This window comes from Crocodylus porosus, unplaced genomic scaffold (assembly GCF_001723895.1).
Source record: "Crocodylus porosus isolate Cpor-Errol unplaced genomic scaffold, CroPor_comp1, whole genome shotgun sequence".
Lineage (NCBI taxonomy): Eukaryota > Metazoa > Chordata > Crocodylia > Crocodylidae > Crocodylus > Crocodylus porosus.
This window is the reverse complement of record NW_017728943.1, coordinates 62,202,270-62,229,936: the sequence shown is the minus strand read 5'-3', so window position 1 is coordinate 62,229,936 and position 27,667 is coordinate 62,202,270. Positions and strand designations below refer to the sequence as shown.

The 27,667-nt window shown below is 45.7% G+C and overlaps 1 protein-coding gene across 1 annotated transcript in view; it reads right to left on the bottom strand.

Annotated features, from left to right (window-relative positions):
- Positions 1-27,667, bottom strand: part of VASH2 (vasohibin 2) — a 69,944-nt gene that overhangs the window by 4,275 nt on the left and 38,002 nt on the right. The window contains exons 6-7 of the mRNA XM_019549455.1: positions 16,844-17,225; positions 12,009-12,124 (exon numbers count right to left, since the gene is read on the bottom strand). Coding sequence (XP_019405000.1) covers positions 12,009-12,124; positions 16,844-17,225 — 498 coding nt within the window. The remainder of the gene's footprint in view (positions 1-12,008; positions 12,125-16,843; positions 17,226-27,667) is intronic.

Sequence of the window (27,667 nt, the reverse complement as noted above, 5' to 3'; positions counted from 1 at the left end):
TCCCACCTGCTTCCTGAGAGCCAACTGCATCTGTACCTATAAGCTAGCGGAGTTATCATTTAACCCTTTCCCTGCACACAGTTGTTGTCATCATGAGCTCAGTCCAACCAAACAGCCTTAAAAGTGATTCTCTGGCCAGCAGGCAACATCAACAGTTCTGCTTAACCTGCCATGTAACTACAGCATGCAACTACGTGGACTGCAGCACCACCTCCCCAGAGCAGATACCAGGAAACCAATGGAAGATGAATCCTTGTCTGAAGGCCCACATACTGCTTCTACTTCCCCAGCCTTCAGAAGCGATCCCCACAGTGGTTGCCACAGGCAGGTGGTGGGCCACCTTTCCTATAAAGCAGTGATTCTCAACCTGGTACTGCAGCACCCTGGGATGCCTTTCAAGGGTGCCATGCAATATGAGCACCGTTGTGTGCAAACACCTACATGATTCACAAGAAAAAACCAAAGGGCATTTTTATATATATAAGCACCCTGTAACACTTGCAGTTGTGCAAGTGGCAAAACGTGTGTCAGCACTAAGAAAATGGCAGTGGCGCACACTGGAGGTGCCTTAGCTCAAAAGCACACCACAGCTATTTTCTGCACGCTAACTTGCATTTCGCCGCTTATACTACTGCATGCGGCACAGTGCAGTTCATCTCAGCTTGCAGGAGAAGCAGACTCGATTAATCAGTCTAGGAAGCAGCATATCTCCACTGCATCGCAGGACAGAAAAGTGCGTGTATAAATGCCCAAAGGTTTCATATAGTAGGCCACTGTGTCAAAAACATTCTGACTTGCTGGAGCCCCTGCTCTCTGCAGCAGAAGAACTGCTCTCTTATTTTCCATCGTCAAAAAACTAATGAAAGCTAGGACCTGGCATTTTCCGAGGGGTGCCTTGAGTTGAATGAGGTTGACAACCACTATTCTAAAGGCCCAGTGCAGCTAGAAGGACCATACTAATTATAGGAACAGCCCAGATCTTCTTGGCCTAATAAATGCTCGTCAGGCTGTACCTCCTGTTGGAATTGCCATTAAAAATGTCAACAGCTGCCATTATACAGGTGCTGAGTTCAGACCAATCACGAAACATTGTCATGTATTTTTAAATACCACTTCAAAAGTCTATACATGTGCTAGTAAGGAACACAAATCTCTAGCCTTCTAAAGCAGCAGTTTTCCTTTCAACATCCAAACAAAGCCAGAAACAGAAATGTGCTATTACTGCCCTCACAGAACATGCATTCAACTTCATTTACTTGTAGAGAAGAAGAAAACAGACCTTGTCAACTGACATTTAGCAGCCAAAGCTGCTTCAGGCTTTCATTACATTACATCCTTGTTCCAAACTAGCTCTGATATTTAAAAAAAAAAAAAAAAATCATCAATCTTTGCTTTGCTGGTTCCATGACACTGAATCTGAATTTACCAAAATAAAAGATGATCAAAAGCAAGGGGAATGTTTTGCATTTGAGAGGATCTTTGTGCTATATGTACTATTTCCAAACATGGATACAAATGTGCAGCATCAATTTCATACAGAGCAGCTTTTGTTATTTAAGCCATTGGTGGTTTGATTCTCTTTCCACGTGTGTAACTCTTATCGATTCCAGTGGAGCTGCTCCTGTGCACCAGTGAAAACAAGTGAGCATTGTGCCTTGACCCCTACAAACACTCCCCAAGATGTGTTGCTGGACATAGACAGTAGCAAGGAGAACATCCAGCAGGAAGCATTGCCTGGACTGGGCCCTGATTTAGATAGCCCTTTGAAATGCAACAAAAAAGTGAAAATTTTAAATTAAATTGTTTCAGTAGGAAGCAAATCAACTGGAGAGAGTCTTCCCCATGGTGACATTTCAGCTGCATGGTGTAATTAGGAGTGTTCGTGAATTAATCTAGCCCTATTGTACCTCCCTTGTAACCATGCTAAATGCACAGACAGAGCTTAGAAGAGATTTCTTTTAAAGAAATCTGCTCTTTAACCATTTAACAAGTTTTGTATTTTGTTAATGAATAATGGGAGAGCTCATATTTGACTCGTGATTACATTGTGCAGGGGGTTCCCTGTATGTTCAAGAAAGCTGAATCTAGCAATATCAGCAGGAGTCGAAAACAGCAGAACAAAGCTTCTCTGGGTGCCTACGCAATATGTATTGATACGCGGTGCTGACTTGTTAAAGCACTAGCAGGCAGGCAAAAGGTTGGAGTAGACAGGACCCATCTCTGAACTAAAGCCACAAACTGGCTCTTAACCTCAAAGAAACACTGTAAGGAGAAACCTTTCAATTTTAATGAGCTGAGCCCTAAGCATTTTGCTTTAGATTCCCTTCCCAGGAAGGGACTATATAATTTTATTGTCAACAAGAGCAGTCTGTAATAACAGCTTGCCACCAGCAGGTGAACCCTCTTAAGCACCACCAAGTATCTTATGCAGTCTCTGCCAACTAAAAGCCCAGCTTAGACTAAAATGGATACTGTGTGGCAGGAAAGGTCTCTCCCTCTCCCCTTGGCAAACTCTAATTAGCTATAATTAGAGCATGGAAATAAAAAGATTCATAAATAGACAAAATGCACAAAACCCAAGTACACTGTTTAGCTAGGAAGATAGATGCCTACTATCTTTCTTGCCAGATGCATGACTTTAGGGCCTCCCAGTTCCCAACTACAAGAACAAAGAAAATAAAAGTGGGTGCACTACTGCACAAGTTTCCTTTTTTCTCACTTCCTTGTTTAAATCAGTCTTTGGAAGTTAAGCAACCGGCACATGACATTAATCCACCTTGTCACCCAGAAAACAGCATCTGACTCGCATCTTATACACCTACTGCTTCCCTCCTTTTTTCCAAGTCTTCAGATACCTCCCAGCAGAATAGGTAGGAAGCAGCTGAGTCTGACCACAGAAGCAAGCTGGCCCAGAGAGAGGGGGACTCCTGCATCAGAAGGGACTGATTCTCCAGCATGAACCTGCCAAGAGCAGCAGCCTCCCCAGTGTCTTATAACAGACAGCCTGGAAAAGAAAGGACTACGACACCAGTGTAACTCCATTGATTCACCCTTGAGTAAGAGAGAGCAGACTCAGGCTCCAGAGGCCAGCCAGTTAAAAGGTACTTAGGTCCCTATCTGCATATTTAGGCATCTAACAGGATTTTTCAGAGGGTCTATGTGCCAAGATCCCATTGACTCAATGGGAATGAAATGTTTAGTGAGATTTTCATTTGCTAATCCCTACGGATTCAATGGCCCATTCTTGTATCTTTAGGTACCCAAATACACTTGAGAAACCTGGTCCCAGGTGACTTAAGTGAAACATATCCTGTAATACACAGAGGGTGTACCTACACGATACACTTTACTATGCAGTGATTATACTGTGCAGTAAAGCATTACTGTCTACATGTGCATTGCATTTACTGCACAGTACATCAGTCTACTGCAGGGTTCCCTACTACCTGTAACTACAGGATTAACCCTGCAGCAACTACTGTGCAGCAGAGCACGTGTAGATTGCTGACCAGGAGCAAATTGTTCCCAGTCAGCCAAGACAGCAGGGGCAGAGAAGCTGTCCCCTCCTTTGGACAGCTGCGTCCCAATTCTGTTCCCCAACTGGCAGATCAGGGTAGGGGCCTGGGAATCTGTGCCCTTGTGCAGCTGCTGCTTCCTATCTCCCCGCCCTGATCAGCAGGGGCTGAGAAGCAGCAGCTGCAGAAGGGCACATTTTCCGAGCCCCATGTCCTGATCCAGAGATCGGGCATGGGGCTGGGAGGCAGCTGCTCTGGAGGTTGGACAATTTCCTGCAGCCCCCAGAGACTGGGGCCCGACTTTGGTGCCCCCTGCCAGCCCAGGTCTGGCACCCGGGGGAGGCTGGAGCTCTCCCTGGCTGCTGTAGGTGGGGCACAGCAGGACTGGAGTAGCCCTACACCGTGCCACTCCCAATGGCAGCACATGTAGACACCTTGCTGGGGAAAGCTTACTGTGCAGTAAGCTTTCTGAGCATTAACTGCATGTGTAGACATGCCCAGAATGTATGGGAGAGGCACATTCTTTAACACCAACTTTTTCAGATGGGAACTGCTAAACCCAAACTCTTATTTCCAGTGGAACACACGAGTACCATAAAAGTCAATGAGACCAGGCCACTGATCTAAAAGCCTTGGCATGGATGTAGGCATGTGAGTCACACATGGTAGAAGAGTCCCTGAGTTAAAGTGCAGTTCAAGGACCAAGTAAGGAGGCCTGTTCTTCACTGCTAGTAGGAAAAGCTTAGACCAGTGGTCATCAACCAGTGGATCTCGATCATGGGTGACTGGTCTGGGCCTCTTGAGTCTGGGGGGGCGGGCACAAGCAGCTGATCGCCGACTGTGGGGATCCCCCAGCGGCCAATTGTTGACCCTGGAAGCAGCATTAGCAAAACTGGAAGTGCCAGTGGCAAAATTGGAAGTGCCACTGGTGCTTCTCTTGGTGCCCCCACCAATCTCAGGAGGGGCACTGCCCAGAGCTTCTCAGTGCCCCCACTCCCCAGCTTGTGAGGACCAATCTCGGGGGGGAGGATGTGCCCCCTCCCACCCATGCCCTCTCTACATGTTGCCTATGATCTCAATCTACTGGTAGATCTTGGAGCCTCTTAGAGTTGACCCAAGGCTGGGGTGGGGGGCTGAGTGTCCATGTGCATGCATGCATATGCCCCAGCCACGCAGGTCAATCCATGGGGAAGGGAAGGGGAAGGGCCCCTGCAGAGAGGGACAGTGCTGCAGAGGCAGGAGAAAAAGTAGAGTTGAGAGGGGCCCTGGCTAGGTGGGACTTACCTGCTGAGGAGGCATGCCCCCAAATAATTTTTTCTCCCTCTGCCTCAGTCTTCCCCCCCCCTTTCCCCCACCTTCCCTCCCCACAGACTTACCTGCTGGGTGGGGGTTGGGGGGTGGCAGCAGTGCACGGTAGATCTTGGGTTGCTTTTAAATACCAAAGGTGATCTCTTACTTAAAAAGGTTGGAGACTGCGGCAGAATGCCGCCTCTGTCTCTCCCCAAAAACTCTGCTCTGTGACAATTTGGTTAACATGGGCGTGGCAGAGGGCAGACATCCCATCTCTTAGGTAACCTGAATTGGATACATTCCTAAGGGTGGGGGGAAACCTGCTCCCTCTGCCTAGGTGACTGGCATCACATACCTGGGTGAAGGCCTTACACTCTCCATTGTTCTAAGCAATGCCAACCTGACTGGGAGGGGGCTAGAGACCCTGCCAGTCTACCCGGCAACTAGTAATGCATTTCAAATTGGCTGGCTGGCAGCCAAGAGGTGCTGGCTTCCATTGGACCAGGTAAATGAGGTCATAAGATCTATATAACTAAGAACTGCCCAGGAGGAAAGTAGTAGCTATGATTAAAACTCAGAGGGAGAGGAGCAGGACCATCTGAAACTTGCTCTCACTCTCTAAACTCATGAACAATGAACTGCCTGCCTCCAGAGGGAATCTTCACCTGCCTCTGGATGATACTTGTGAGTAAGCTGCCTGAGATCTAACTAGATATACAGCTTGCAGTAACTCAGATGCGTGGTCAAAGTCTACCCAGACGCCCTGTTTGCTCTCTGAGATTTCTTTGATATTGCTCTACCCTGTACCCTATTGCAGCCCTACCCCTTGTAACCAATAAAGTTCTCCTTTGGACCTAGCATGGAAGACTTATTGGGAGAGGGGCTAGATTATGCCTTGGGGTCCCCTTGGTTCGGCTGACTAAGGGAGGCCACTATTTGTGCTTTAGACTCAGGAAAGCACCCCAAGTTCTTGAAGTGGATCAAGTACCCTTGAAGGCTACTAGGCCTCTGTTTCCCAGGGGTCACAGTGCCAGGATCAGGCCAGACCCTGGGTGGTGGCACAGCTACCCTCAGGCTAGTGGGTGTGCTCCAGGAAGAGGGTCAGCCAGATGTGCGGCGCCCCCAGGTAGGCACTCAGAGCCTAGAAGGTGGTTGGGCACAGTGAGGTGGGTGGCTCAGCACAGGAGTACCACCTACTGGCTCGCCACAGAGACTACTGGCTTAGACTGCACAGATTTATTAAAGCCTCCTAGTGTGAACATATGGCTCTTGGGACATAATATCTAAGTAAACCCCACTTAATCCTTATTCCAGACTGAATGAGCACCCCTGACATTCCTTCTTCATAGCATGGCAGCTGCAGATGGCAGGAGGCATCTGATGGACTTAAGGTCAAGAAGTTAAATAACTGGAGTTTCTAAGTCAACAAAAACACTCAGAACTCCATCACAGGGGGCAGCTTTAGTAACTTCTTCCTCTCCTTCTCCCATGACCCACACAACAGCCCATTTGCTCCAAACAACTAAAACAAGAAGAGTTTGATGCAACTGTAAGAAACCACTTCCTTCCCAGGCTGATCTGGTTGTCCTATGGTCGGTGTTTTGCACCACCCAGCAAGGTTCCCCCACTGAAACTGACTGCTATTCAGGCTACCAGTGTATGAGGTGCACCTCACCGTGCTTGTATTAGAGATAGGGTGGCCATCATAGAGGACAGTCCAGTTGTACTCTATTGAGACAAAACCCAAAGCCTTTATGTCCTCTATTTTGGAGAGAAAAAGAGAGGACATAAAGGCATTGGATTTGCATCAACAGAGGACAGAGTAGCAGAAAACAGGAATGTCCTCTATGATGGCCACCTTAGCTGAGCATTCAAAATGCTCTGCAGCAACCTCCAGAAACTCACTACTTGGAAGGTAAAGAACTGAGAGGTACGCCATTACAGCAGCATAAATTAGGCAGGCAGATGGGATGGAGACCATATGGAATTCTCAACAGTCTGGCTACAAAGTGAAGGATTTGTAAGGGGGTGGGAATTCATTTACTTTCAAAACACTTCAAAAGTGCTTGTGGTTGTCAGATTCAGAAAAACTACGTGTAAAAAAGGGTGATCCAAGTCAGCTAACAAATAACAACCCAAAAGATAATCTTGATCCAAACACTCCCCTGTCACTGTCACCAACTGCTTTGCGAATTCTAAGCTCCGCATTGTTCAACCCAAGTACATATCATGTAATTTTGTAATGCTTGGACAATGGTTCTCAACCTTTTTAGTCTCAAGGCACTTGATTCAAGGCACCTCTCAGAAAATGCCAGCTCAGAGACCTGTGTGGGTCTGATTTTAAAGGCCCACTTCCAACCTACACTGAATATTATACAACTGGATCTGAACCCACAAACCATATTAACAAGTCTTCTTACCCACTGACCTGACCCGCTTTAGGCAAACCCATAACCTGACCCACGTGGCTGACAAATGCATTAGTTCAACCTGGATCTGCAGAGTCTGTATAGATCAGGTGCTTCAGTGGCACTTATAGCTAAAGCTGATTCAATTAGCTATTAGACAAAAGTACCCAAAAAGCCTTGCTAAAGTGCCTGATCTATATAGACGGGTGAGCTGGGTCTAACTCATTTGCTGCTTTTTCTGGGCATGTGTTGGGCAGCTGCTGACAGATATAAAAAAAAAAGTGCTTTACCAGAAGCAGCAGCACATTACATGTGTTCAAAGTAGCTGCAAAGGAGATTAAACAAAAGATGGATCAGGGTGTGACACTCTGGGTGCCCTTCAGGAATCTGCAGCCCATAGGTACCCTTCAGGAACATGTGACACACCCTCGGCTATCTTTTGCTTGATCTCCTTCACAGCCATTCTTCCTTCTTTATTTCATCTCATTCATGCTGCTTCTTCCAGTAAAGCACAGTTTTACTGTCAGCAGCTGGTGGTGAGGTTTACCAGACCCACGTCTAACCTGAAAAAAAAAATTTCAGACCTGTACCCAAACTGCAAAATGCGAAGTAGTTTACATTCCCACCTAAACCCAACATGCTTTGTGGGTCACTCGTGAGTACCCGCAGGTACCCAACCCGATGCAGGACTCTATGCCAGCTCCCAGTTTTCACTTGTTTGACTACAGAAAAATACTAGAGCAATTCTTTTGTTACAAATACCATACTTACTCAAATGTAAGATAAGGTTCCCCCCCTCAATTTAGCATGGGGGAAAAAAGCCCCTTCTCTTATAATCACATACAAGGAAATCTCACTAAATACACTGTCTATCGTTAAGTTGCTGCCAAAAGCAGCATGTGTTCAGCAATGGAAACCAACTATGAAGCTGACTAAATGCAGCCAACACCGAGCATAACTATAAAATACATGGCACACATGGGGCAAACGTGCTCATGGCAACCGTGTGTGTGTCCCTTAAAAAAATCAGGCAGTTGGCCCCCTGAGAAGGGACTGGCACAGGGCCTGGAGATACTGTAATACCAGGCCAGCACCAGGAGGGTCAGAGACAGCCCTGACACCCTCCCCGTTGCCAAAAATTGCTAGATTTGATCTTAGCCAAGGCAGTTATGGAGTTCAAAGGGTTGGAGAAGGGGTGACTGCGTGTGACTTCTGAGCAGATTGCATTTCAGGCTGACTCTCTCCATGGAGAGGAGGGGAATTATAATTTCTTCCCAGTCCGAAAAGGGGTGACCCCCTGGGGGCTGGCAGAGATTTCTTCACTGTGTGTGCAGGGTCCAGTACAAGGGAAGTGGAAATGAAGCATGCTGGACTAGGGAACTATCCCAAGACAACCTCAGTCTGTTCCTTGAGGCAAGTGGCAGCACGTGGAGAATAAACTGGGAGCTCCCCAGGGGCCGCTTTGTAATACTGATTACAAAGCATCATTCTATAGTCTCAGGCTTTGCTTTATTATAACTATATTCAATCTCATCTGAGAGGAAGCAAACACAGCACCACCAATGAACAGTGTGGGCTGAGCATGGAAATACTGCAGGCAAGGCAATGCAGTCCCTGGAGTCTCTAGAAGCCTCCAGTGATAAAAGACAGACTGCTTTTATTTGGCTTGTCTTTTTATTTTAAATAAAGCAATAATCAGGGGGGATAGGTTGCTGTACAGCTGCCGCTTGCTCAGCAGTTGGCTGTCAGGAACGTGTTCAGCTGACATATCTTTGTAAACCCACAGAGGCTCACACTTCTCTCAGAATAAGCACTAGTGCCATACTAACAACTGCAGAAGCAACGCTGGCAACCCAAGGATGAAAATATCCCACAAGGAGGACATGGAAAGGAAAAGAGCCCAAAATAGCAGGGCCCTTAACTACTATAATTATCTAGGTGCTAAATGAAGAGCTGCTGTGGATGGGCCTACATGTAATGATGCAGCTAGGATAAGTATTCATGTGTAAGGTATAAACCTGCTGTTAAATCATCAGCTACTACATGCGCCAATGTGTATTAAGAAAGTCAGTCTAATTTTTTTTTTTTTTAGCTACTGCAAAAAATATTTGAGACCATGAATCTCTCTGGAAATCTATTTAAAAAGTGGTCGTCATAAATGTGTGACTCAGCTGTGGCCATATAGGTACTTCACACTTGTCCCAGTGTAGAACAGCGGAGCCGTTCAGAATCGCGCTGCACCGAACGCGGGTAGAACACATACCCCCTTCCACTCCACAGGCACCAGGCCTTGAACCCATAAACTACAGGTGACTCTCCAATACATGCTAGTAGTATTGGGCTTAAGGAGCACAGAGTTTTGATTTTTTCCAGGAGAGCAGTGGGAGCCAACTTTTTTGGTGTCACATATTAGCCCCATACCCGTTCTGAGAGCCACTCCGATCCCTGTCCCTGACCCAATCTGCTGCTCAGCTGGCTGCTGTTGGTAAACAAGTTCTCCGGGTTGAATGTATTTTTTTTTTGTATTACTTACAGGCAATTAAGACACCATTCCAAGCTGGCTCCTTCACTCCCACTCTTCTCAGAAATTGGGTTATATCAACATTTAAAACTAAATGGGTGCAGCTCACACTTCCAGCCCCCTCAGCAATCCCATGAGCTATAATTCTAGGCTGAATTTACCAACTTCAGCTCTTCAGCAGCATGGTTATTGAGAGCCTGGGTAACACTGAAACTTGAGTAAAAGGGACCCACCGACGACCACATCCAGTCCCCCTCCCCTATTGTAGGTAGCCATGTTGCAGTCTCTGTCCCTTCACCTTAAGCTTTGTTTTCTGCTTTGCCCCTAACGTTCCACTGCAAGGCCATTTCACAACCTCAGTCCTCTTATTCTAAGGAACCATCTTCTAATTTCCAGCCTAATTTTGTTCGTGGCCAATTTACAGGTATTTTTCATGTGCCATCACTGTCCTTTAGCTTAAATAGTAGTGCTTCCCCTCTGATGTCTAACCCCACCCCATGCATCAGTAGAGAGAGCCACATCCCCTCTTAGACTTTTATTTTCTAGGCTAAATAAGCCAAGCTCTTAGAGTCTCTTCTCAGTTGATAGGGTTTTAGTTTCTCTGAACTCCCTAGTTACCCTCCTTGATGTAGTAGTCCTTTCTTTCAAAATTCTGGCATGGAAATTAATCTCCCACCTGCCTTAAGCTCTTTAAGGTTTGGTTCCACCTTGGTTCTGGTAATTTCATAGAACCACAGACAAGTAGGGCAGGAAGAGATCATCTAGTCCAACCCCCAAATTATCCCTATCCAAACCATCCTATACAAATCCATTGTCTAAGCTCTAAGCAAAACTACAGTCAACTCTGACACAATACAAGACATACCCTAACCTGCCATAGGTAAAGCAAAGGGACTATGGCAGCCAACATCCTGCTGCTGTTAATATACACTCAAGAGATCCCAGGTAGAGGACCATGCTCCCCACTACAGAGAAAGACAAAAACCACCATGGTCCACAGCAATCTGACCATGGAGAAAAAATATTTTCTTACCCTAAATATAACTATTGGCCTGAACTTGAGCAGAGGGGCAACCCTCTACCCAGGAACCTCTGTGTTTAAATCCCAGCAGCACTGGCACAACCCAGTCAAAATCCCCTGTCTTGGCCTCAGCCAACACCCAATGCCTCAGATGGCGGCTTAAAAAACACCCCTGATACATGTAGCACTGTTGCAGGCAGGGGAGTTCCCTGTAAGCCCCATGCAGCAACCAGCAAAGCCAAGAAACATCGAAAATACCCATTACCATTTCCATGACCCATCCTTCCTTTGCCTCCATGGTCAACATTATTCTCCACACTGAAAGTGTTGCCAAAATATGGAATACGCTTCCAAGGGAGGTGGTGCTGTCCCTTTCCTTGGAGGTATTTCAGAGGAGACTTGACAAACACCTGGCTGGGGTCATCTGACCCCAGCACTCTTTCTTGCCCAAGGCAGGGGGTCAGACTCGGTGATCTAATAGGTCCCTTCTGACCCTAAAATCTATTAAGTCTATGAAAGCAGAGGCAAAGCATTCACTTAGATTTTGGGCCATTGCTTTTCATCACTATTCCACCTGCACTGCAGAGCTTCCCCACTTCTTTCCTTGTTTTCCCTTTACTTATGGAGCTGGAGAACATTTTAAAGCTTGTTTTTATAATATCCTTTGCAAAGTCTAAGTCTAACTTTTGGCAATTCTTCCTGACCTACTCTTCTTTAAGACAGTGTTTTCTTTGCTGATCAGTCCTTCTTCCCCATTCCTTGTGAGCTCTCTGCTCATCCCAAATATGCTTACTGAAGAGGATTATCCATCCAGGCAGGTCTGGAACCCCTTCCTATATCTCTTTGCTTGGGATATAAATTCCCAGTCGTTTTAGCATCTTTGACGTGAAGAAATTCCTGAAGATATTCACGTCCCTGAGCTCCTCAGCGTAGTTGCCTTCACTAACTAGTCCCCCCACAATTACGGACCCACTTCTGTTTCTCCTTCCATTTCATTTCAGCTGTAGCAGGTAAGCAGCATGCACAACAATGCTGCAATCTTAGCACCATCTTAGCTAGAGCCTCAGGTAACCAGAAGCTCCACAGCTATTTCCATGTCAGTACACGTTATGGAGCATTGCAATAATTCTTCTGCTCCTCTCTACATACCCACATTTATATATTAGTTTACATTTGCTATGTTTTTTACCATGTCAGTAAATCTGACACCAGCTCAACAAGAACACGAGAAGGAGCAAAGTAGCAATACTCACGATTTGTCTCTTCTGCATGCCCGTCTCTGAGGGCTGATTTGCCTTCGGCGAGGGGACAATGACTTACCCCGTGATCTGTCTTTTATTGGAGAATGGGCACTTGCGGGTTTCAGAATCTAACAGAAGGGGGGAAAAAACCAGACACTAAATAAAGACATTTATTCAGAGTTTAAAAATAAAGGCCTTGTACAGTAGCAGGGAGCAGAGATAGTACACAAAGGGCCTTTAATCTCAATGTTTTTTTGAACCCTGCCTAGGTTGGGAAGAACTGAAAGCCGTTATCATGTGATGACTGCTCAGTGCTCTCTTGTGAAATTAGTTAGTGGCCTCAGTCCAGTTTCCAGATAAATTCACATCACAAAGAGCACCATCAAAATTGGCAATCACTAGAGAGAAACCTAGGACTGAGCAGGGATGGAGAACAACATGTCTTGTCTCCTAGAGATAGCTTCCCTCTACCCCACTCCCAACTCACGTGGCACATTGTGAGAGCAGCATGGGAGGATACCTGTACCCCAGGCATATATCCTGGAACTATCCTGTGGGCAAATACAGATCTTCAGTTACTTTCTCAGCAACTACAGGCCATTTCTTAGTTGCCTTGTTCACATACAGCTTCCAGCAGAGTGCCCCTTAAGATGAAAACTTTCTTCAGTACTCAGTTCACATCTTTATTTTTTTGGAGCTTATCTTTCAAAGATATACACCGGTGACTCTACATACTGTGAGCAGCTCCACTGAAGTATGCAGCTGAAATCCTGACCTTGCTGAAGTCAGTTCAACTTATTCACTAGGCTAAGGATTTCACCCAATGAGACCACACGTATGTGGTAAGTCATGCGTCTGCTTACGTCTTCGTAAGATCAGAGCCTCTCGCCATCAGGACTATGCCTTTTCTATCATCTGCGCAAAGGTCTGACTCAATGTCAGAAGTCAGGAAAGAAACACAGGACTGATCCCCTTATCAGAGCAAACTGTATAAATGCAATAATAGTAGTATTCTGTACTTTATTTGTGTAGAGTCCATGTAGGTTACTAGCTCTCTAGAAAGGATTAAAAAATGCATTGGCACAAGGGTTGGAAATCATTCTGAGTAATGACATATGCAGTTAAACATGGTATGTTGAAATTAGCATATAACATAAACCTAAGATTTCATGTGATCATCTCACTCACTCAGTTTAACACCAATTAATTTAGCCAATTTCATTGGAGTAACTGGATTTACTACAGTGAAGTAGTAGAAAGAATCAGATTCATTATCCTACACTTAAACTGCAGGAAGGCCAGCCTGTTATGGAGTTGTCTAAAGGAGCATGTCAACTGGCAGAAATCAGCTAGCTTCACTGAAGTCAAAGAGAATGGTGCTGCTTTACACCGACAAAGTGCCAGGCTCTTAATTTCTCTCTCTCTCTTCTTTAAATTGTAATAGTAATGCAAATTACACACTTTTCATCTCCACAGCATAATAAGTGATCACAGTGGGACAGACTCAAGTGCAGTAGGTTCACTTAATATTTAATCATGAACAATAGGAAAATTTAATATGCATCACAGAAGTGCAGGATCGCAGTACATTTCTCTTTGACATCTAGAGAGGCTGGGACATATGCTGCCCTTGGTTGTACTGGCAAGTTCCTCTGGATTGACATTAGAGAAGACAGGCACTCCAGATTTACACCAGTGAAACAGAGAGCATAAAGCAGCTCTCTGGCCATGCATGAAGACCAATCTGTTCATGACAATGTGTCTTTCTGCCTATGGCTTTGACAGACCGCAAAAATGATCCATTGCTAACAGTGCTTGTCACAAAGGGTCCTTTCTTCCTACCCCAAATGCCTACAAAACCTGTTTGACAGGGGGTGTTGATGGGGACAAATCCCTCTGCTGTCACAAGAAATGAGCTAGACATTCAACAGGATGTGGCGTCTAGCACGCTGCCAGGGAAAGGAAAGAAAAAAAAAACAGATGGGCCTCAACCATGCTGGTTTCAAACTAAGAGAAAAGGCCTGATGTCAACAAAAAATACTTTCCGTAGTGTGTTCAGACTCCCCTTTGTGCACATCAAAAAAACCACCCAAGACTGTCAAAGAGCAGAGGTGCTCCTTAGGATGGAGGACTTCAAGCAGAACCGTCCACAGGCACCTACAAACAGCAAACCCAGCCGAGACAAGAACTGTTTAGTCCCTGGCTTTTATAAACACAGCTACATCATCACTCCAGCATGGCTGCATATAAATACTTCTGTCCTTCGAGACAGAAGTGTCACCCCTTTTTTCCTTGGCAAACAAAAGGCAGGGCAGGGTGGCACCTTATAGGCTATCTCCCTCTTTTCTTGGTCAGTAAAACGAACTTCGTTAGAAATGGTGAATGGGCAGCAGCAAGCAGCGCAAGATCAGGAGAATGGGACTTGACCCCTTCCTGAAACACTAAAAGCTAGGAATGAACACCAATATTTAGGCAAGAGCTATTTGAATGATGAATGCAGGTATTATGAGTGAATGGAGTGAGATCCACAAGTCTTTACATTCTTCATGCTCCTCCACTAAACGCGGCCTGGGTTACTTCAGTTCCTGCAGCCCTGTATTGCTTTGTCCTCTATCCACGCACTTCTGTCGCAGCATCGGCAGTTTTGAAGCAATTACAATTAGAGAATGGATCCTGCCAGTCTTATCAGGCAAGGAGTCCCATTGACTGGACGGTGAGATCCACATTTGCTCCACTGGGACTCTTTGTAGAAGTAAAGCAAGCAGGGTTGGATTCTTGAGTATCTCTTAAAAGAAATCAGGTGTAATGTCTTATAACACTTCCTCCTTTTATCACCTGGGGAGGGAGGGATATTTTAATTAAATAAAGGCAACACTGCACCAGTTGGCTGGCTTCTCCATGCCATGAGAGGCCACTGCAAACTAATAGCCCCTCGACCTGTTTAGGCAGGAATACAAGCTTTGCTGCAGCAGTTCTACCAAAGGGCAGGGATGCTTCCCAAGCCTGCACTGCAAACCCAAATCAATTCTGGCCAAACTATAAAGACACCACGTAGCTGCACAATCCAATGATGGACCAAATTAATAACTGGTGTAGCTCTAATGAAGTCACTCAAGTGTCAGAAAAAACTGATGTCATCAAACAAATGTTCAGGAAGGTAAGGTCTCCATTTCCATTGCTGTCTATGATTCATATATAGGCTATGCATAATTCACTGGTGTTAATTTTAGATGACCAACCTGGGTGAGGGACATGCTGAAGAGCAGAAGCCATGATGGGGTCTACAACACCTCAGACCCTCCTCCCATTGCTAAGACAGTGGCAAGGGATGGCAGAGGCATTCAGCAGCTGCAACAACTGCACTAGGAAGTCTCCATATGAGGCAGAATTGCTACCCATTTTCCATGGTTCTAGCCAAAGCAGTGGCACTTATCTAAATGGCAGATGCAAATTTTAACACCATTTCACATATAAGAAGCACTCGCCCTCTTATTCAAATGATTCATTCTTCACGGAGAAAAGGAGGAGGAAAAAATACCTTGGAATTGCTTTCTAAAATAACTTGCATGTGATGCTCCATACCTCTCAGGAAAGAGATGCAGCCCTGAACTTTATGAGTGCACCTGCTTTACTCTAATTGCCAACAGATGGTTGGAAAGACATCAAAACCCATTTCTCCGCAACTGAAACCAGCTCTTCACCCACAGCTGTCTGGGAGGCACACTCAGGATCTCCAATGACATTCTCCAATTGAAATGCTCACCCCTTTGGCAACTGTAAAGCTTTGTCCGTGAGTGTTTCTCTATGCTCTTCAATCTGACTAGACCGCTGGCTCTTCTCAGCTGGCTAAAGACGATGCACTAATAATGTTGATAGAGGAAAGCTAATCTGTTTCTGATACAGCTGCTACCAGGGAAAGTCAAGACTCCAGTGAAAACCCAAAACTACATGCAGTGAAGGGGAAAAGCTGGGTCTAATAAATGACAGGACAGAACTCATTCACCTGATACCTTAGAGACAGCATGAGTGCTTTACATACAACTCCTCTACAGACTTAATTTCATGTCTCTAATTGAATAAAGGCAACACTATACCAGTTGGCTGGCTTCTCCATGCCATGGGAAGCCACTGCAAATTAATACCCCCTTGACCTAATTAGGAAGGAATACAATAACTCAGGAACTTGTCCCAACCCTTTCATGACAAGACCCACCCCAGCACAACACTGTTCGTTCCCTCTGCAGCTGAGAATGATCCGGGAGGCTGTTGCTGGCATTTCTGGTAGCACAAAGGGAATAGGCAATAATCCTAAATTCTTTGCTGGGGAGTCATGGGGGTGGGGGGTGTAAAAAGAGCTGGCACAGCTGGTTCCTACACCTGCCTCTCCACTGCAGAGGAAGTGGCAGGGCTAGATTATGATGCCTGGGCTACACACGGCTGGCAAATGACTACTTGGGGACCACTGTCAGTTGGTGCATATTACAGCAGCTTCATGGTTGCTCTGTTGTGCCCTGGGGGCAGGGCAGAGGATCAGCAAGCCAGCCATGACATGTTCTTCAGCACAAATATTTTCTAAACTGAAGTGGAGGAAACCCTAAAAACAGAGTTATAGAAAGCAGCATTTGAAGGCACAGTGCAGGTTAAACACCAAGACCAAGACATACACACACACGCATAAGTTGGACAGATACAACAATAACCCCCACACATGCCTACAATTTAATTCCTTTCATACTGGTTTTACTCTAGGGAAAGCGTTGATATCACCAGATTGACATTAGCTAATCAAGATCAGACAGCCCCCCCCCAAACCCATTTACAGAAGTGCCACATTCACATGCACCTACCTTCATTCTCATATCCCTGGCATATTTCTCCAGCTCCTTCCTAACATCTGTCCGCACCATTTTTGATACGTTGAGGACCAGCTGCTTCCACTCAATGGGTTGAAAGCTGTGTGGCTCATGCGGGACATATAATCCGATTTTTACTTTCTTGACTGAGTGTAAATACTTTTTATAGGAGTCTTCAAATTCAAAGATGAGGTCACTCAGAGTTCGGTAGGTCAAAGGTTTGTCCATCAGATCCGATCTTCTGCTCATGCCCAGTGAGCCATACCGGCCATTGCAGTAAATCCCGAGCACCACATGATGAAAATAGTTCCCTGAGAAGTGGGTTTTAAAGCTGATTGGGAATCGTTCCACAGAAGGCTGCCCGTTGGTTAAGTATCTTTGCGTGTGCTATGTCAAGGCAACACTGAACAAAAGTTGTGAAATGAACAAGCAGAGGTGTAACAACAAGACCACTAACAACTTCTACCCAAAGGGATGACACAGCTTTAGAAACATTAATTCACCTCCAAAATACCCCTGGCCAGGGCAGGGCTGGTCTACATTAGGGAACTGCTGCCACCACAGCTTTGCTCCAGAGCAGTATTAGCAGAGCTCTCTAGTAAAGGCATAGCGAATGGCACAAGAAGGGTTTTTTCTACCAACTTTGTTCCATCACTTAAACCAGCAGAGCTGCATCCAGATGAGGGGTTTTGCTCACATCACATGGGCATGTGATTTTTTTTCAGATCCATGGCTGACATAACTGTGAGCAATACTCTGCAAGATAAATCAAACCTTGGTGTTATTATATCCATTTTACTGATTAGAAAATAAAACAGAGAACATTGTCAGCTGCCCTGGATCATGCTGGAAAGGGCCTGACTCCCACTGCCCCAGTACTCCTACCATGCTAACAAATTAAACAACAGGAAAATAAAGAGACTGATCTCGGGGACGCTGCTTTATTTAACACCAGTGCAAAATTTCTCAGCTCTGCACTTTCAATACAGGACAAAGTCTTTTCCATGCTCTATTCTGAAGCTGAATGTTGCTCAGGATCTTAATATTTGGCTTTCAATGTTTCTATGCCCTTTTTAGACACTACAGAAATACCAATCCATAGGTCTTGCCTTTGACAACTGAGTTCTAGTCTTCTATACAGGGGTTTGTACTCCTCCAGTTTATAAACTCACCCTTGTTCTGTCAACCAGAGGCATCAAGAGCTTTTAATGATCAAGTAGGGAATTATTTCCTCCAGGCACTGGCACAGAGATAATAGTTTCATAATTTCTAGGGTCGAAAGGGACCTTGAGCAGATCATCAAGTCCGACCCCCTGCCATGGCAGGAAAGAGTACTGGGATCAAACGACCCCAGGGAGGTGATAAGGCAGAAGTAACCATGTTAAAACCAGAATGTGTTACAGAAGTGCTAGTCAGCTATTCCAAATGCAGCTTCAGATGTCTCCAGAAGCAAGACATGGTAACAGTATAATATGCAATGGTAACAGTGTAATATGCAATCCTACATGAAAACTGAAGTTATCTAACTCACTTCCTCATGATCATTTTTTGGAGTGACTCCCTTCAGAACAGCAATTGTATTGACTGACTCCAGGGCCAGCTAAATCCAACCATCCTTTGCCATCAAGGGGGAAGTGCCATGAGGCAGGGTCTTGAAGGAGGAACATGGAATAAATATCCTTACATCTATGTGCCAGCAAATCTAATACAAACACAGACTTGGGAAGGACAGCAAGATTGGGTCTTGAGTTCTACATTGCAGGTTAATCAACACAACCTGGTGATGCCCAGGCCTTGCCTCAACATACTTAAGCCTCTCCCAAGGAGTCCACTAAACCCTCTGAGCACTGGTTTCCTTTTCCTTCTGGCCATTATAGATTCGGCAGCTGAGGTTTCTCACGCTGTTTTGTGTCTTCTCTAGCCACACCAACAGTTGATACCCAATGCCTGCCCTATTCCATGTGCGCCTGCAATACCAGCTTCCAGCTGCCATGCCAAAGACTGCATCTGGGACCTTCAGCTACTTGGTTTAACTAGAGCTGTGAGCTGGTACAACTCACCTTTTCTGCCTGTGAGCACAGAGAGAGAGAGAGATTTGTAACAAAAAAATGCCAACTGGCTCTGTGTGCAATGGGCACAGACAGGCTTAGCAGCGTAACAGTCTGAGCAAGGGAGACACAAGGACTAGGAGGAAGTGCAGAAGAGGTGCTCTAGGCCAGCGTTCCTCAACCTATGGGTCACGACCAAAAGTTGGTCGCAAGAATATATGAAAGGGTTGTGAACAAACCTTAAAAATGGATTCTCCTTTAATGGAGAAAAACATGGGAAACCATGGCTTTTCCCTTACAGAGTTTCAGCCTGCAAGGGGCTGCTTGGGGTCCCCCATGCCCCACACGCAACCCACCCTGCCCCACACACCCACCCCATGCTCCACATACTGGGGGGTGGGAGCTTGGGGGCAGCAGGTTGGGAGTGAGGGGCACTCGGTTGGGACTGGCCACTGATGTTTACAAATGAGTCCTGGTACAAAAAAGATTGAGAACCCCTGCTCTAGGCCTTCTCTGTAGCACAGGTAGGGGACATGGCTTTGGCAAAGGGAACAGTGAGGGCCCCACTGACCACCTGCTGTTAGAAAAGTCCTGAGCAGCTGCAGAAGTAGCCATGGAAGACCCTTAAAGAATGGCTTGAAGCTATACGGGGTGATGGGGAGACAGGCCAAGCACAGATCAGCCTAGTGTTCCTCTGTGTTTTTTCTTAGTCCGTGTTTGTGTTCTTCGTGTACCGGCACGCTGTTAAGAGACTTTGTTTGCTGCGGCTGCTGGTGTTGGGGCATGCAATGTATTTCTCTGGAAAACTCCACGTTACACAAATAACTGACCACAAGGCTCGGTTCAGTGGCAAGAGCTCAGTCAGGCTTATTATCTACACAGAACCTACTTCCTAGCATGCCTGTCCAAAGGGTTACAAGATGGTAGCCCAGGATGCTGATGGTAAGCAACAGGCATAACTCCCAATTGCTTGTGCTCCCTAAGCCTAATGCAAGATTGAAAGATTTCCAGGCTTTCTCTTACATGTGAAGTAAGCAGTTCTGTTTACATCAGGCATTTACATTACAAACATCAACACCTTTGCACCCAATTACCCTAATCCTGAGACTTTTCTGTTATCCTCAGGTGCATTTTAGGCTTTTTGGCACCAGCCTTATTGATTGTTAGGATTAATCAACACTGTTGGACCGTCAAGATTACTTTCACAAGGACCCTGGTGGTTTGGAGTCATTCTTTGGTGACACCTGCTCTGGTTAATGTTCTTGGCAAAACATCAATATTCTTAGATATGTATCAATATAATATAAGCATCAATCAATGCTTACATTACTCCTTACTCTGGTGAGGCCTCCACAGCCTAAGATCCAGAGGGATCTTTGTACTGTAGCCTCTCAGCACCCCAAATGCAGCTCAGGATCTGAACCAGGATCCTATCTGTTAAGATAGGACCAAGGGGATGACCCAGCAAGTAAAGTGCTACATATGCAATTACTGATCCTGAGCTCTTTAGCATCCCTCCTCCAGCCTCCACCGCCAACAAAGAAATTCTTTAACTCAAATTCTTTAAATCCACAGCTGAAATGGCATGGGATGCTACTCTGAAAACTGCTATCTGCCTGGAGCCTGCTCTCCTCCTCCCTTTCTGCATACCAGGAGTGCCTGACAGCTACTTGGAAACTGGAAAGCACAAAAGACTTCTTACCAACACAATAAAGAAAAGACTTGGGGCTGGATGATGATCTCACTTGACCAGGCCAGTATAACACCAATGAAATAACAGGCATTTCTCCTGAGCGACACAACTATAAACTCAGAATCAGGCACCTACCTTCTGAGTACACTCATACATTTACTGAATCACTGCCTCCTGAGGTGGTTTCACCCAGCTGGCATTGGATGGTTTTCCCTTTGTGAGACCACCGCTTTTCCCAACTCTTCTGCTCTCAGAATAAGAATAGCTTCCAATTCCAAAATGTACTGGAAAGCCAGCAGGTTCTTCTGGATCCAGAAGACTTACATCAATACCCCAAATGTCAAATCATTCGTGCAATGATATCCAGCACCTCACTACAATGGATCAGCTCCTCTGCCCAGTGAGACCACAGACTCATGTGGTTACCCTCGGGTCAGAAGGCAAGAAAAACCATCTTACAGGTGCCAAAAGCTCCCCAGTTCTATATGCCAAAGCCCTGGTACAGCCTTGGTGCCAGTGCAAATCCAGTCACCCCACTAAAATCAACAGAGAAAGACCAAATTATCCAGAATTCAGCCCCTTCAAGAAGTGGAAGGAGCCGCTTGAGAAAGGAAAACAATGAAATGAAATGAAATGCTTAACATCCAAGCAAAGAATCTTATAAAGAGAAAACACATTCAAAGGAAAAGAAACAAACAGCACAAGATTTTCTGGCCTACAACCTCAGTACACTAGTAGAATCTTCTCATCAATTAATTTGCACTTCTTGCCATATGGAAGGAAAAGCAAACGGGCTAACTTAGAACCTGTAAGCAGCTCGGTCGCAACACATGGTACAACAGGATAAGCCATGGCTGCATAAGTATCCCTTCATCCATCTGCTGCCTCCAGACTACATTAAACATAAATCCTGAACAGAGAACAGAAGGGCCAATTCTGATCTTAGCTCTACCAAGGGTAAATCAGCTGTAGCTATATTGTACACTGCAGACTTGATTGTGATTCTGCTTACACTAGTCCAAATCAGGATTAAGCCCACTGAAGTCAGCAGAATTACCTTGAAGTCAGGGCCAATGCAGTCAGACCACATGAGAATCAGACCCATATTCACTCACATTAAAATGTCACCTAATTCATTTAAACAATAGGTCACAGATGGAATAGTCTGTCTATAGTAATACCAAGTTACTATAATTTTATCCCCTGGGTATAGTCTTACAAAGGCCTATTGTATTTATTATTCTATGTAACTGCCTAGGCCAATGCTTTCTGCTAGCACCTATTAGGCTGTCAAGTATCGCAATGATTGTTCCCTTCATTGTAAGAGGATTTCAACTCTGTTTCACTGAGTAGCCCTCTATTAAGTCCACACAAAGCCTCCACGGCCACCTGCCCATACACACACTCTTCTGCCATAAAGTCTTGGAGAAGATGCGATTTAATCTCATTAAACTCTATGTAGGGGTAAAAAAACCTTTTGAGGAAGGAAATGGCTTTACTTATCTTCAAATATCACAGCAACACCTGCTGTGGAATTAACCTGGAGGTACATGATGCATCTCCTGGCTAATGAGAATCTCCACCAGGGATGAAACGCACAGCAGACTGGTTAGAAAGGCAACTCAGATCTTTTTCCCCTGTCCCTGGGTCATAAATTAGTTCCCCTCCTTTTCCTTATTGCAAAGTACAACTGTACTGGAACAAACAGTAGAAGACACATCAGTATAGCTTTTTGTAATCAACTTTTGAATGAAGTATATATCTACTTACCTGCAGGCCAGGGAATCCAAGTTAAACTTCTGTGCTACTACACAGGACTAATAATGTTGATATAGGAAAGTTAACCTGTTCCTGGTATAGCTTCTCCAGACTAGGACTGGTGAAGACAGAAGTGATTTTAAAACAACTTTGTACTCTTCAGTTCCGGGACTAGTGTTGGAGCCAAAGTAGCTCCTGATGTAGATTAAAGTAGGTTCCTCAGCCTTGTCCATGAACTATACAACAGAATGGAAATCCCTCTAGCATGCAACCATGCTGATCTCCAGCATTCCTTGTCCTGTGCTAACACCAGCGCTGTAACTAGGAGTAGGCAAGCAGGGCACCAGTCCTGGGAGCTGACTTAGAGGGGGCGCAAGGTTGTCAGCCACTGTTGCTTGGCTGTTGCCACTACCCTGAACACAAAAACTGCTTGTTATGCCTCTAACCCAGGGATCATGAGAGAGGGGCCCAGGGCTGGAATCTGCATCTTTGTTAGCCCTATGCAGCTGCAGATGCACTTCCATTCCTACCTTTAAATCTGACCCATTGGGCTTTTCATTTCTGATTCCCTGATTCTAGTCCTGAAAGGCAATCACCTCTGGACTGAACCAAGGCAACTGTTTAACAAACCATAGCCATGCTTTTTAATGTTTTACTATGAGAATTAAAGCAAAATATTTCACCCTGCCATATGATAGCATATGTATATCAGCTGACTAACAAGACTGCAAATGACCTGAGAGAACTGTTTTATACGCTATCCTCCCACTGAAATACCCCAATAGGCTGGCCAGATTGGGCTGACAAAAGGGCTTGTTATTTTAAAATATATCACTATTCATACTTCAGTTTTTCTTGGTTTAAGGGTTGCACAATTTCTAGGGGTGAGCCCAAACCTATCTTCCTGAACTGGACTACTTTGATCCTTGGAGAAGCTGAGATCTAGACCCAGAGGCACAGTCTGTCATTTGCATTTCTCTCTGAAATAGATCAGAAAACAAGAAGCTCTGGGGCCTGCCTGATCTTCCTCATGTGTTGGTGTAAATGAGGACCAGCACCACTGAGGTCAATGCACAAGACCAGAATTGGGCCCAGAATCTCTTTGCTCTGGGCCAGTGTCTGTTTGCATTGGCACTGGTAGTTTTTTGAAAGCAACTCACTGATGTTGCACGGTGTCCCTTTCATGCTCCAAACCAAGGAGTGCTCAACCCCCGGACCAGAAGCCAGATTAGGCCCATGGAGCCATACCATCTAGTCCACAGGGCTCCCCACAGTTCTGACACTTAGGTGGCAGGGCAACGCTGCCATGCTCCTGGTGCCATATTTCCAGACAGACAAGGAGCTCCACAATCCAGATCCACAATCCAGACAGCACACTTGATTGGCACACAGAGATGGTCTGAGCCTGATCCAGGCACATGGGGGCTGGCTGGAGGTGGTGTAGGGCCTGATCCTCCATCACAGGGCTAAGCAGAGGCATTGCAAGGCCCCAATCCAGCACCAAGGGATCCAGATAGGCAGTGTGGGGCCCTGACCTGGTGGCATGGGGCTGAGAGAAGTGGCACAGAGCCTGAGTCCAGCAACATGGGGCCCAGGGAGGTGGTGCAGAGCCCCAACACAACAGCACAGGCCCCCATGCTCATGTAAAAGTGTGACTGGATCTGATCCCAACAATCATGCTTCCTACCATGCCACACGTGCATGGCAGGACCCAGGATAGTGGGATCAGGGATCAGACCCCAGTGGCACCAGGCTGCCCCAATGTGGTCCCAAGGCTGGGACCAACAATCAGATGACTGTAGGCACATTACTTATATACGCAGTCAACAGGGTAATTATGTCTTAACTGTAATCTCTGCCAGGGAGCTAAGTGAAACAGATTTGAGCCACTCATTTTTATCAGCACTCCCACACACCACTGACCCAATAATTCACAACTGACTCAACAACAGCTTCAAAGTCAGACCCTGTGCTTTCCACAATGGTTCTTTTTCATCACTACAGAAGTCCCTGGACAAATAGTGCCATATTTTCTCACATACAACATGCCTCAAAATATAATATTCACCTTGGTTTTGAAAGTCATAATGAGGAAAAAAAGATCTTTCCTTTTAGTATGCAACTGAGCTGCGGCAGCTACGGATGAGAGCCTACTCACTGTTCTGCTCCCTGTAGTCATGTGCAGATTTTATTTTCACTTCTGCCTACCAGCAGAAACCGTCCTTATATAATTATTGCACATAATGCCCACTGCAATTTCCAGCAGGTGGTTTTCATTGTATGTGAAAAAATATGGCACCTTCCTTCCAACAGAGATAAATTCTCTAAGATTAAAATGAAATATGCAAACAGAGGTTCTGGTCAGGAGAGAGACTATAAACCAATCAGTGCATTTACTCTCCAGCAGTTACTTCTAGATCAACTTTTCCTCTGCTTATTAATCTGAGAAGAATTTTTGAAGTGCCAATAATGTGCGCTACTAAAGTCAAGCTGTATCTCTGGACTCTCTATATTAAAAATGTTGTTTCTGGAACGGTAGTTTCTGAAATGGGTGCTTCCAGCTGGCAGTATTGCTGTGATAGCAGCTGGGTTTCCATGGCTAAATGAGCTCAATTTACCGCCCAAAAGCAAGTTTTTGTGGCATCCAACAAAACAAAGCATACAGGACTGGGCATACATGCAAGGAGACAAGTTCTGAGCACTTTTCCAGTTTGTACATGAGCCAAACTTCTATTAAATTTAGGCCTGCTCTACACTACAGGCATTGCTATGCCAGCAAAATTGTGGTCCAGTTATACTGACAGAAGATTCCTGTAAGCATGCTTAATATCACCTGGGGTGTAACTATGTTGGTTGAAAAACTCCTTTTACCAAATTCTACCACATCTCTATTGGAGGGTTCTGTCACAATAGTTGTGTGACCATAACTATTGTGGCAGCACCTCTGTCATGTAAACCAGACCCCAGATGGGAGTTTAAAGACATGTAACCAGAGCTGGCCTTAGGGAAAATGGTGCCCTGGGTGAACTTGTATTTTGGCACTCTTCTTTGAGTTTAAGTATGTAGTAGTATTCACACAGGTTTCAGAAATAAAGCCCCAGAGAAGCTGCTGGGTTGGATTTGAGAGACTTGCTTCCCCACAAGCAAGCACGACTCCTGCTGCGCAGCAGCAAGGCGGATGGGGTGTAGGCACCACCCTGCCCATCTGTGCCCAGCCCAGCTATTCCTGTGCCATGGCTGAAGGCAGTAGGAGGCAGAGCGGGGGAGGCTGGGCTGGGCATCACTCCGCCTGCCTGCGGCTGGGATTGGCTGGGGCAAGATAGGGGGAGAGTGCTGCTGTGAGCACAGGCTGCTCACAGGCACGTGTGCAAATGGCATCTCCCTGACCACAGCACCCTAGACAGTTGCCCATGTCGCCCACCCATAAGGCCAACCCTAATTGTAAAAACTGCTTCCCTGCCTGTCTAGGAAGAAAGGAAAAACCCATAGACCTGGCAGACCAGGGGAAGCACAAGAGTGCCTGGACTGTAGGGGCATTTACAGGAGTTTAGATTCAGAACTGCAAGAGATGACTGCACTTCTTGGCACTACTTTTTCACACGGCTGGGCTTCAGTACTGACAGGCCCCATCAGCCAAAACTTAAATGCCTTCCCCTTATGAAATATATTTTTCCCCCAAAACAAGAGGCAGCCGCACAGCCAGCAAGGACAAAGTCGTGCCAGGAGGCCTCCAACTTAGCTTAGCTGTCTCCTGTGTGGGCCAAATCACACCATTTACCAAGAGAATGGTCCCCCATGAGGAGACAGTTGCCTGGGTTTTGGTTTCCTATTGTCAGCATTCATCCGGGACTATAAAATTTAAGGGGAGAAGAGCAGAAAGAACAGGAGGAGGTTTTATTTAGGCTGACAAGAGTGAAACTGCTAACTTTGAATACAGAGGAAAATAAACCTCACTCTTGACAAGTTTGCTACATAAGGTTGAAGGCTTCAGCAGGAACAGATAAACGATTTTCAAATCCATCATGAAACTGCTGTGCAAGACTGAAGGACTCAAAGGGCCAGATGCAACTAATCAGAGAGGTTCCAAACCACATACTATGGATTCAGCTCTCAGGTTCCCTAGAAGAAATCCAAGGATGCTTAGATCTTGGGTTTTGGTCTAGCTCATTATTATGAAAGCAGACAGCTATAAAAGCCACATCTGGACCTGATCTGCTCCAACTGTTTGTATATAGAGTTCTGGCTCATCTCTTCCTACTCTACTGATAACAGCTGTGCATTTCAGCCATGGCTCCCACTGAATACAGGCAGAGATTAAAATAGAGGAGAGGGAGAAAAGGGGCCAGCCTCTCCTTGCAAGGCTTTTTAAGTGTTGTCCTTCAGGGCAGAGCTGAGATTAAAGATTTCTTAGGTGATTTTGGGCTGGGAAGATGACCTTGATAAAGATACCTCTTACTTACTTTCACAGCATTTATCATAATCTACCAGGTGATCATCATCTGCTCCTAGCTACTGAAAAGAAATCTCCCAACAACATTCCTATTAATAAATGGGGCTGTAGACAAGCTTACCAATATTAGAAATGACACACTTCTTGAGCCATAATATACCAGCTACCCTGCAGCAATGAAGTAGCTTTCTTACAGGCACTCAGTGATAATCAAAGGCCTGCCCTGTTCAGGCTAGTAAATCCTTTGCTGTACAGTGGGTAGGAAACTTAGGTATCCAGGACTGCAGCAGTAACAAACATCTTGCAAACACCTAGGGCTCTTGTACACGTGACACCATTAACATGTACACATGATGAAAATGTCACTTGTATGGCTCAGGATCAGCCCCTCGCCACTTCAGCCTTCAGCAGGTGTCTGCTGAAGGCAGAAGTAGTGAGGGGCCTGATCCTTGTTTTCTTTTTGGTTCATAGATTTCATAGACATTAGGGCTGGAAGGGACCTCGGGAGATCATCGAGTCCAGCCCCCTGCCCAATTTGCTCTTGAAGGTGTTCAATGTAGGTGCTTGAACCACCTCCGCTGGCAGACTGTTCCAGACCTGCAGGCAGGGTGCGAGCTGCTATCCTGAGCTGCAGAAGGCCCTGGTCCTTCCTTCTGCGGTGGTGGTGCCCCCCAGGACTGCTCAGGTAGGCTGCTAGCAGGCTGCGTGCTGCACTAGCTCAGGGTTGGGGAAGAGTTGGATTGGACTGGGTGATGCCTCTGAGCAGACATTAGAGTTAATTACCGTGCTTCAACAACCTCAAATGCCTCTACACAAACGCTCGTAGTATGGGCAGCAAGCAGGAGGAACTCACCCTCCTGCTGGCTGAC